General features: G+C 49.5%; 1 protein-coding gene across 4 annotated transcripts in view; it reads right to left on the reverse strand.

The window, feature by feature from the left end:
• Nucleotides 1-4,750: 4,750 nt before the first annotated feature.
• dph1 (diphthamide biosynthesis 1) overlaps nucleotides 4,751-9,652 on the reverse strand; it is a 583,177-nt gene continuing 578,275 nt past the window's right edge. For 3 of the 4 annotated variants that reach the window (XM_085964756.1, XM_085964754.1, XM_085964757.1), the window contains 2 exons: nucleotides 7,595-7,829; nucleotides 5,085-5,177 (listed from right to left, as the gene is read on the reverse strand). In XM_085964756.1, coding sequence (XP_085820882.1) covers nucleotides 7,614-7,829 — 216 coding nt within the window. In that variant the 3' untranslated portion in view covers nucleotides 5,085-5,177; nucleotides 7,595-7,613. Of the gene's footprint in view, nucleotides 5,178-7,594; nucleotides 7,830-9,652 lie in introns of all 4 variants that reach the window. The other variant, XM_085964755.1, reaches the window with a different exon arrangement.

Below are 9,652 nucleotides of genomic sequence, written 5' to 3' on the forward strand. Positions count from 1 at the left end.
CCCCCTGTACATCTCCATCGCTCTCTCTATACAGTGCAGGGCCCCCTGTACATCTCTACTACTCTCTCGATATACAGTGCAGGGCCCCCTGTACATCTCCATCGCTCTCTCTATACAGTGCAGGGCCCCCTGTACATCTCTATCGCTCTCTCTATACAGTGCAGGGCCCCCTGTACATCTCTATCACTCTCTCACTGCAGTGCAGGGCCCCCTGTACATCTCTATCACTCTCTCTATACAGTGCATGGCCCCCTGTACATCTCCATCACTCTCTCTATACAGTGCAGGGCCCCCTGTACATCTCTATCACTCTCTCTATACAGTGCAGGGCCCCCTGTACATCTCTATCGCTCTCTCTATACAGTGCAGGGCCCCCTGTACATCTCTATCACTCTCTCTATACAGTGCAGGACCCCCTGTACATCTCCATCGCTCTCTCTATACAGTGCAGGGCCCCCTGTACATCTCTATCACTCTCTCTATACAGTGCAGGGCCCCCTGTACATCTCCATCACTCTCTCTATACAGTGCAGGGCCCCCTGTACATCTCTATCGCTCTCTATATGGTGCAGGGCCCCCTGTACATCTCTATCGCTCTCTCTATACAGTGCAGGGCCCCCTGTACATCTCTATTGCTCTCTCTATACAGTGCAGGGCCCTCCTGTACATCTCTATCGCTCTCTCTATACAGTGCAGGGCCCCCTGTACATCTCTATCACTCTCTCTATACAGTGCAGGGCCCCCTGTACATCTCTATCGCTCTCTATATGGTGCAGGGCCCCCTGTACATCTCTATCGCTCTCTCTATACAGTGCAGGGCCCCCTGTACATCTCTATCGCTCTCTCTATACAGTGCAGGGCCCCCCTGTACATCTCTATCGCTCTCTCTATACAGTGCAGGGCCCCCTGTACATCTCTATCGCTCTCTATATGGTGCAGGGCCCCCTGTACATCTCTATCGCTCTCTCTATACAGTGCAGGGCCCCCTGTACATCTCTGTCACTCTCTCTATACAGTGCAGGGCCCCCTGTACATCTCTATCACTTTCCCTATACAGTGCAGGGCCCCCTGTACATCTCTATCACTCTCTCTATACAGTGCAGGGCCCCCTGTACATCTCTATCACACTCTCTATACAGTGCAGGGCCCCCTGTACATCTCCATCACTCTATACAGTGCAGGGCCCCCTGTACATCTCTATCACTCTCTCTATACAGTGCAGGGCCCCCTGTACATCTCTATCACTCTCTCTATACAGTGCAGTACCCCCTGTACATCTCTATCGTGCTCTCTATACAGTGCAGGGCCCCCTGTACATCTCTATCACTCTCTCTATACAGTGCAGGGCCCCCTGTACATCTCCATCGCTCTCTCTATACAGTGCAGGGCCCCCTGTACATCTCTATCACTCTCTCTATACAGTGCAGGGCCCCCTGTACATCTCTATCACTCTGTCTATACAGTGCAGGGCCCCCTGTACATCTCTATCGCTCTCTCTATATAGTGCAGGGCCCCCTGTACATCTCTATCGCTCTCTCTATACAGTGCAGTACCCCCTGTACATCTCCATCACTCTCTCTATACAGTGCAGTGCCCCCTGTACATCTCTATCGTGCTCTCTATACAGTGCAGTACCCACTGTACATCTCTATCGCTCATTCTATACAGTGCAGGGCCCCCTGTACATCTCTATCGCTCTCTCTATACAGTGCAGGGCCCCCTGTACATCTCTATCGCTCTCTCTATACAGTGCAGGGCCCCCTGTACATCTCCATCGCTCTCTCTATACAGTGCACGGCCCCCTGTACATCTCTATCGCTCTCTCTATACAGTGCAGGGCCCCCTGTACATCTCCATCGCTCTCTCTATACACTGCAGTACCCCCTGTACATCTCCATCACTCTCTCTATACAGTGCAGGGCCCCCTGTACATCTCTATCACTCTCTCTATACAGTGCAGGGCCCCCTGTACATCTCTATCGCTCTCTCTATACAGTGCAGTGCCCCCCTGTACATCTCCATCACTCTCTCTATACAGTGCAGGGCCCCCTGTACATCTCTATCACTCTCTCTATACAGTGCAGGGCCCCCTGTACATCTCTATCACTCTCTCTATACAGTGCAGGGCCCCCTGTACATCTCTATCGCACTCTCTATACAGTGCAGGGCCCCCTGTACATCTCCATCACTCTCTCTATACAGTGCAGGGCCCCCTGTACATCTCTATCGCTCTCTCTATACAGTGCAGGGCCCCCTGTACATCTCTATCACTCTCTCTATACAGTGCAGTGCCCCCTGTACATCTCTATCGCTCTCTCTATACAGTGCAGGGCCCCCTGTACATCTCTATCACTCTCTCTATACAGTGCAGGGCCCCCTGTACATCTCTATCACTCTCTCTATACAGTGCAGGGCCCCCTGTACACCTCTATCGTGCTCTCTATACAGTGCAGGGCCCCCTGTACATCTCTATTGCTCTCTCTATACAGTGCAGTGCCCCCTGTACATCTCTATCGCACTCTCTATACAGTGCAGGGCCCCCTGTACATCTCTATCGCTCTCTCTATATAGTGCAGGGCCCCCTGTACATCTCTATCGCTCTCTCTATACAGTGCAGTACCCCCTGTACATCTCTATCGTGCTCTCTATACAGTGCAGTGCCCCCCTGTACATCTCTATCGCTCTCTCTATACAGTGCAGGGCCCCCTGTACATCTCTATCACTCTCTCTATACAGTGCAGGGCCCCCTGTACATCTCTATCACTCTCTCTATACAGTGCAGTACCCCCTGTACATCTCTATCGTGCTCTCTATACAGTGCAGTGCCCCCCTGTACATCTCCATCACTCTCTCTATACAGTGCAGTACCCCCTGTACATCTCCATCACTCTCTCTATACAGTGCAGTGCCCCCTGTACATCTCTATCGTGCTCTCTATACAGTGCAGGGCCCCCTGTACATCTCTATCGCTCATTCTATACAGTGCAGGGCCCCCTGTACATCTCTATCGCTCTCTCTATACAGTGCAGGGCCCCCTGTACATCTCTATCGCTCTCTCTATACAGTGCAGGGCCCCCTGTACATCTCCATCGCTCTCTCTATACAGTGCACGGCCCCCTGTACATCTCTATCGCTCTCTCTATACAGTGCAGGGCCCCCTGTACATCTCCATCGCTCTCTCTATACACTGCAGTACCCCCTGTACATCTCCATCACTCTCTCTATACAGTGCAGGGCCCCCTGTACATCTCTATCACTCTCTCTATACAGTGCAGGGCCCCCTGTACATCTCTATCGCTCTCTCTATACAGTGCAGTGCCCCCCTGTACATCTCCATCACTCTCTCTATACAGTGCAGGGCCCCCTGTACATCTCTATCGCTCTCTCTATACAGTGCAGGGCCCCCTGTACATCTCTATCACTCTCTCTATACAGTACAGTGCCCCCTGTACATCTCTATCGCTCTCTCTATACAGTGCAGGGCCCCCTGTACATCTCTATCACTCTCTCTATACAGTGCAGGGCCCCCTGTACATCTCTATCACTCTCTCTATACAGTGCAGGGCCCCCTGTACACCTCTATCGTGCTCTCTATACAGTGCAGGGCCCCCTGTACATCTCTATTGTTCTCTCTATACAGTGCAGGGCCCCCTGTACATCTCTATCGCACTCTCTATACAGTGCAGGGCCCCCTGTACATCTCTATCGCTCTCTCTATATAGTGCAGGGCCCCCTGTACATCTCTATCGCTCTCTCTATACAGTGCAGTACCCCCTGTACATCTCTATCGTGCTCTCTATACAGTGCAGTGCCCCCCTGTACATCTCTATCGCTCTCTCTATACAGTGCAGGGCCCCCTGTACATCTCTATCACTCTCTCTATACAGTGCAGGGCCCCCTGTACATCTCTATCGCTCTCTATACAGTGCAGGGCCCCCTGTACATCTCTATCGTGCTCTCTATACAGTGCAGTGCCCCCTGTACATCTCTATCGCTCTCTCTATATAGTGCAGGGCCCCCCTGTACATCTCTATCGCTCTCTCTATACAGTGCAGGGCCCCCTGTACATCTCTATCACTCTCTCTATACAGTGCAGTGCCCCCTGTACATCTCTATCGTGCTCTCTATACAGTGCAGTGCCCCCTGTACATCTCTATCCCTCACCATAGTGCCAAGCCATTGGGGGAGTGTGAGGAAGTTTGAAGGTGGAGAGAGAACGAGAGGTGGCGGGGGTTAGTAAAGAATTTCCAGAGAGTAGGATCGAGACAGCTGAAGGCCCTACAACTGTTTGGGGAGTCCAAAACTAGGGGCCATAAATATAAGATAGTCACTAATAAATCCAATAAGAAATTCAAGAGAAATTTCTTTACCCAGAGAGTGGTGAGAATGTGGAACTCGCTACCACAGGGAGTGGTTGAGGCGAATCGCATGGATACATAGAAAGATATGCTGATTGGGTTAGAGGATGTAGGGTGGGAGGAGGCTCATGAGGAACATTAACATCGGCACGGACCAGTTGGGCTGAATGGCCTGTTTCTGCGCTGTAAATTCTGTGTAAAGTACAAAGGTGGGCAGAGTTAGAGGATTCGATGTATATATTAGCCTACAAAGGGCTTGAACTAATGCTGGCATAGAACAATTACAAGGTCCAACAAAATAAATGAAATAATAAATTCAAAAGTAGCCGAGATTAGTCTAATTTTTTTCTGTTTTATTGCAGGTTACATTGTGACCCAACCCAACTCCCGCCCCCACCCCCCACCATCCACCCCAAAAAAAGGCTTTGGCTATTTTCAGTTGGCAGTTTATACCCTGTGACACCCTCACCTGACAGCAGGAGTGTGGAGATCCTTTAAATAGTAACGCCGAAACTCTCACACTGTGTGACCTTTGCACCCGCCATTAACCAGGGCTGAATGAATCTCAGGCCAAACTGAACTGTCCCAATGTCCAGGGGTGACACAGGATGCCCCAGTTTTTCTTGAATCCATTCCTTCTGTTGCATTAGCCTCACTTCTGCTGGCGTTCCCTTGGTGCTCGGGCTAGGACCCGTGACGTCACTGCTTCGGAGGGACAAGCTGTTCCTCGGATTGGCACTTGCCTGACTCCTCTTGCTGACAGCCACAGTCTGCGCACGTGTCTCTCACAGCTGACGGCCGTGTCTCCGCCGGCTTGCCCTGTATGGAAAAATGAAACCAGATCACGTTGCCAAGTCCGCAGTACAAAAACGCCCCACAGTTCACAACCTCTCTCAGTGGGTACTACTCTCGCTTCTGAGTCAGAAGATGGTGGGTTTAAGTCCCACTCCAGAGACTTGAGTATAAAATCTAGGCTGACACTCCAGTGCAGTACTGAGGGAATGTTGCACTGTCGGAGGTGCCGTCTTTCGGATGAGACGTTAAACCGAGGCCCCATCTGCCCTCTCAGGTGGATGTAAAAGATCCCATGGCACTATTGGAAGAAGAGCAGGGGAGTTATCCCCGGTGTCCTGGCCAACATTTATCCCTCAATCAACATCACTAAACCAGATGATCTGGTCATTATCATATTGCTGTTTGTGGGACCTTGTGCGTAAACTGGCTGTTGCGTTTCCTACATTACAACAGTGACTACACCTCAAAAGTACTTCATTGGCTGTAAAGCGCTTTGGGATGTCCTGAGGTCGTGCTAGGTGCTATATAAATGCAAGTCTTTGTTTCATTTTTTAATGCATAATTTAGGCTGCATTCCCAGTGCAGTACCGAGGGAGTGCTGCAGTGTTGGAGGGGCAGTACTGAGGCAGCACTGCACTGTCGGAGGGGCAGTACCGAGGGAGTGCTGCACTGTCGGAGGGAGGGTACGGAGGGAGCGCTGCACTGTCGGAAGGGCAGTACCGAGGGAGTGCTGCACTGTCGGAGGGAGGGTACGGAGGGAGTGCTGCACTGTCAGAGGAGCAGTACCGAGGGAGCGCTGCACTGTCAGAGGGGCAGCACCGAGGGAGCGCTGCACTCAGAGGGGCAGTACCGAGGGAGCGCTGCACTGTCGGAGGGGCAATACCGAGGGAGTGCTGCACTGTCAGAAGGGCAGTACTGAGGGAGCGCTGCACTGTCAGAGGTGGCGACCTTCAATTAAGATGTTAAACTGAGATCTCTTCTACCTGTTCCATTGGTACAGGTGGCCATTAATGATCTCATGGCACTATTTTGAAGAAGAGCAGGGGAGTTCTCTCGGTATTCCTCCCTCAACCAATACCATCATTAACAGATTAATTGGTCATCTATCTCAGTGCTGTTAGTGGGAACTTGCTGGCACCAAATGGCCTATAGCACCCTGTTGGCCTATAGTGACTGCAGTACAAAAACTAAACAACGTGTGAAGGGCTACTGAGATGTTTCACCGAGACACTATATAAATGTGAGTATTTATTTTTCCTTTCTAACTGGCAGCAGGTTAGCCAGTGTCACTCAGAGAGGATACAGGATGGCTGGAGTGGAAAATGGAAATGGTATAGTAGGGGGTGCTGTTCTGAAGTTGGGGTTAAGGCAGATTCTTGGGGTACAACCAGAGGGGAACTAACGCTGTGTCTGGGTATCGCATGTGGACCCTGGATGACAACAAGGGAAAAGTGCTCCATTCCCAGCATTAACACAGTGGCCTGGATTTTGCACTGAGAATAATGGTGAGGCTAACAGCACTCACCGTTATTATGGAGTAAATCGTACAGCAACTTCCGGAGTCCCCAGTTAAATGTGGAAATCCCTAAGTTGCTGTCTGATTTGCCCTAGTTCTCCACAAGCTATGCTATACCAGTACCCCGCCGATAGACTCGGCATTGAGATCAATGTAAGGGCGTGAAGTTGCGGTACTTACCCACTAGTTACCCACTAAAGACGCCAGAAAAGTTAGGGCTGCTGCATTTAGGTGTAAGTAAATTTTTAACAGCATGATATGTCTTAATTACTGCCAAACAACTTCTGGCACTGAAAATTTAATTTTACAAGTGTGGAGTCTCATTCCTTCAGAATTTAATTCATGTTGGAGATACAAAAAAAATTAAAATAATTTTTTTAACTTTTTTCTTTCTCACTCTTTTCTCTCTCTTTTAATCCCATCTCTCTTTCCCTCTTTATTTCGCTTTCGGTACATGATTTTACAATGAATTAAATATTCTAATTTATACTTCCTGGTTTGGACTGTGCAAGCCTCACTGAAGACTCTTCAATCTGATCAAGAGCTGTTGCTTGGCCTGCTCACACAAGCCACAGATCCCCTGTAGAGGGCGCCGTGCTGCATCAGACACCTGAAGACAGCAAGTTGATGCTCAAAAGCAGCTGTCAGCGAAATGAACGGCGAGCACCGTTCCTTCATCGCGAACCGCAAAATCCGGGTTACTGTCTCCTTCCTCCCCCTTCCCCAAATAAATAAACAACATCAACGAACAATAAGGTAACTATGAATTGGGATAAGATGAGAGAATTGAAGGCCTGGTGTCATCAAGGATGCAATTAGAGATATTCACACTTCTGTGGGACATGATAAGATTTAAAAAAAATTATATTCTGCCTTTCCCGCTTGATCTCTTCCTTCCAAGCCTGTTCTCCAGCCCAAATCTTACCTGGGTTAGACCACACTTGTCAGCTGTGGCTCACTGGGTAGCTCTCTCTCGCCTCTGAGTCAGAAGGTTGTGGGCTCATAGTTCCACTCCAGGCACTTGAGCACATAAAGCTAGGCTGACACTCCAGGTGCAGTACTGAGGGAGAGCTGCACTGTTGGAGGTGCCGTCTTTCGGATGAGACGTTAACCCGAGGCCCCGTCTGCCCCCTCAGGTGGATGTAAAAGATCCCATGGCACTATTTCGAAGAAGAGCAGGGGAGTTATCCCCAGTGTCCTGGCAAATATTTATCCCTCAATCAACATAACAAAAACAGATTATCTGTTTATGGAGCTTGCTGTGCGCAAATTGGCTGCCACATTTCCCACATTACAACAGTGACCACACTCCAAAAAGTATTTAATTGACTGTAAAGCGCTTTGAGACGTCCGGTGGTTGTGAAAGGCGCTATATAAATGCAAGTCTTTCTTTTTTCTTTCACACTTAGAGAAAGAGCCAAAAGGATTTACAAGGATGATACAGAACTGAGAGGTTATACCTATCAGGAAAGATTGAACAGGCTGGGGCTCTTTTCTCTAGAAAAGAGAAGACTGAGAGGTGACCTGATAAAGGTCTTTAAGATTATGAAAAGGTTCGATAGGGTAGATGTAGAGAAGATGTTTCTACTTGTGGGGGAAACCAAAACTAGGGGCCACAAATATAAGACAGTTACTAATAAATCCAATAGGGAATTCAGGAGAAACTTCTTCACCCAGAGAGTGGTGAGAATGTGGAACTCGCGACCACAAGTAGTTGAGGCGAATGGTATAGATGCATTTAGGGGGAAGCTAGATAAACACATGAGGGAGAAAGGAATAGAGGGATACGCTGATAGGGTGAGATGAAATAGAGTGAGCGAGAGGAGGCTCAGTTGGAGCATAGACACCTACCTGTTTCTGTGCAGTAAATTCCATGTAATTCGATGTAAGAGTGCCCACATGTGCCCTGCTGCTACCCTCTGCTAATCCCGCTGAATATCCAGACACCAGGAGGTGTGCGAAAGCAGGTCAAGGCGACCTTCGCTCCCTCCTTGATGAAGAAGGCATGGCTTCTGCTCAGTAAACAACATGGCTGAAATCAGGGTACTTGAGCCACTGGGAATCCAAGCAGAAACCCACATTCTACTGAGTGTCGATGCTGCACTATAGTCACGGTGTGTTTGACCATAACTGAGCTCCAAACTTCACACCCTATCCATTGATAAGATTGGCTCCATCTCTCCTGAATCCTCTCCCGCTCTCTCTGTCTATCTTTGAATCCTCTCCCGCTCTCTCTGTCTATCTTTGAATCCTCTCCCGCTCTCTCTGTCTATCTTTGAATCCTCTCCCGCTCTCTCCTAACTCCTCTCCTGCTCTCCATGTGCTAAATCCTCTCCCATTCCCTCTCTCCTAAATCCTCTCCTGCTCTCTCCTAAATCCTCTCCCGCTCGTTCCATCTCTCTCCAAAATCCTCTCCCGCTCTCCCCGTCTCTCCCATGTGAAGTATTTGGGCCATTTTATTATGCTATGGGCACTATATAAATGCAAGTGGTTGTTGTACTCTGTTGGCGTGACCTGCGGTTGTGTGAAGCCGGGGACTGTGAGTCACACGGTGCTGATACCCAAGTTGGCCAATGAACTCCACTCATCGGTGTGTTCACTGGAGCCTATCTCCTTGCAAGCAAGAAAAGAGTCAGGACAGGGGCTTTGTTCTATCTGAGTGGGTCAGGCAATTCCACAGGATGGGAGTGGACAGGAAAGGGGATCAGACACAATAGAATTCTACTCTTCAATCTAGTCTGCAATTTACCTGGAGTTGACTGTGCACGCTCATACTGAACCGATTCGCTGAACATGGCTGAACCTCAGTGCAACTTGCCTGTGATAAGCACATCACAGGAATTAAGGCTCCTTCCAACATACTGCCGCAGACAGATAATGGAGAATATGACACGCCGTGAGATTGCACAGAGAGCTGGCCTCAGAGATCATCCGTCCCTAAATATTATCAGTTACAGTGTTGCATGCAGCATTAGATTGGGAA

This window comes from Somniosus microcephalus, chromosome 22 (genome assembly GCF_052327205.1).
Source record: "Somniosus microcephalus isolate GS21.2 chromosome 22, FLI_Smic_1.0, whole genome shotgun sequence".
Taxonomy (NCBI): domain Eukaryota; kingdom Metazoa; phylum Chordata; class Chondrichthyes; order Squaliformes; family Somniosidae; genus Somniosus; species Somniosus microcephalus.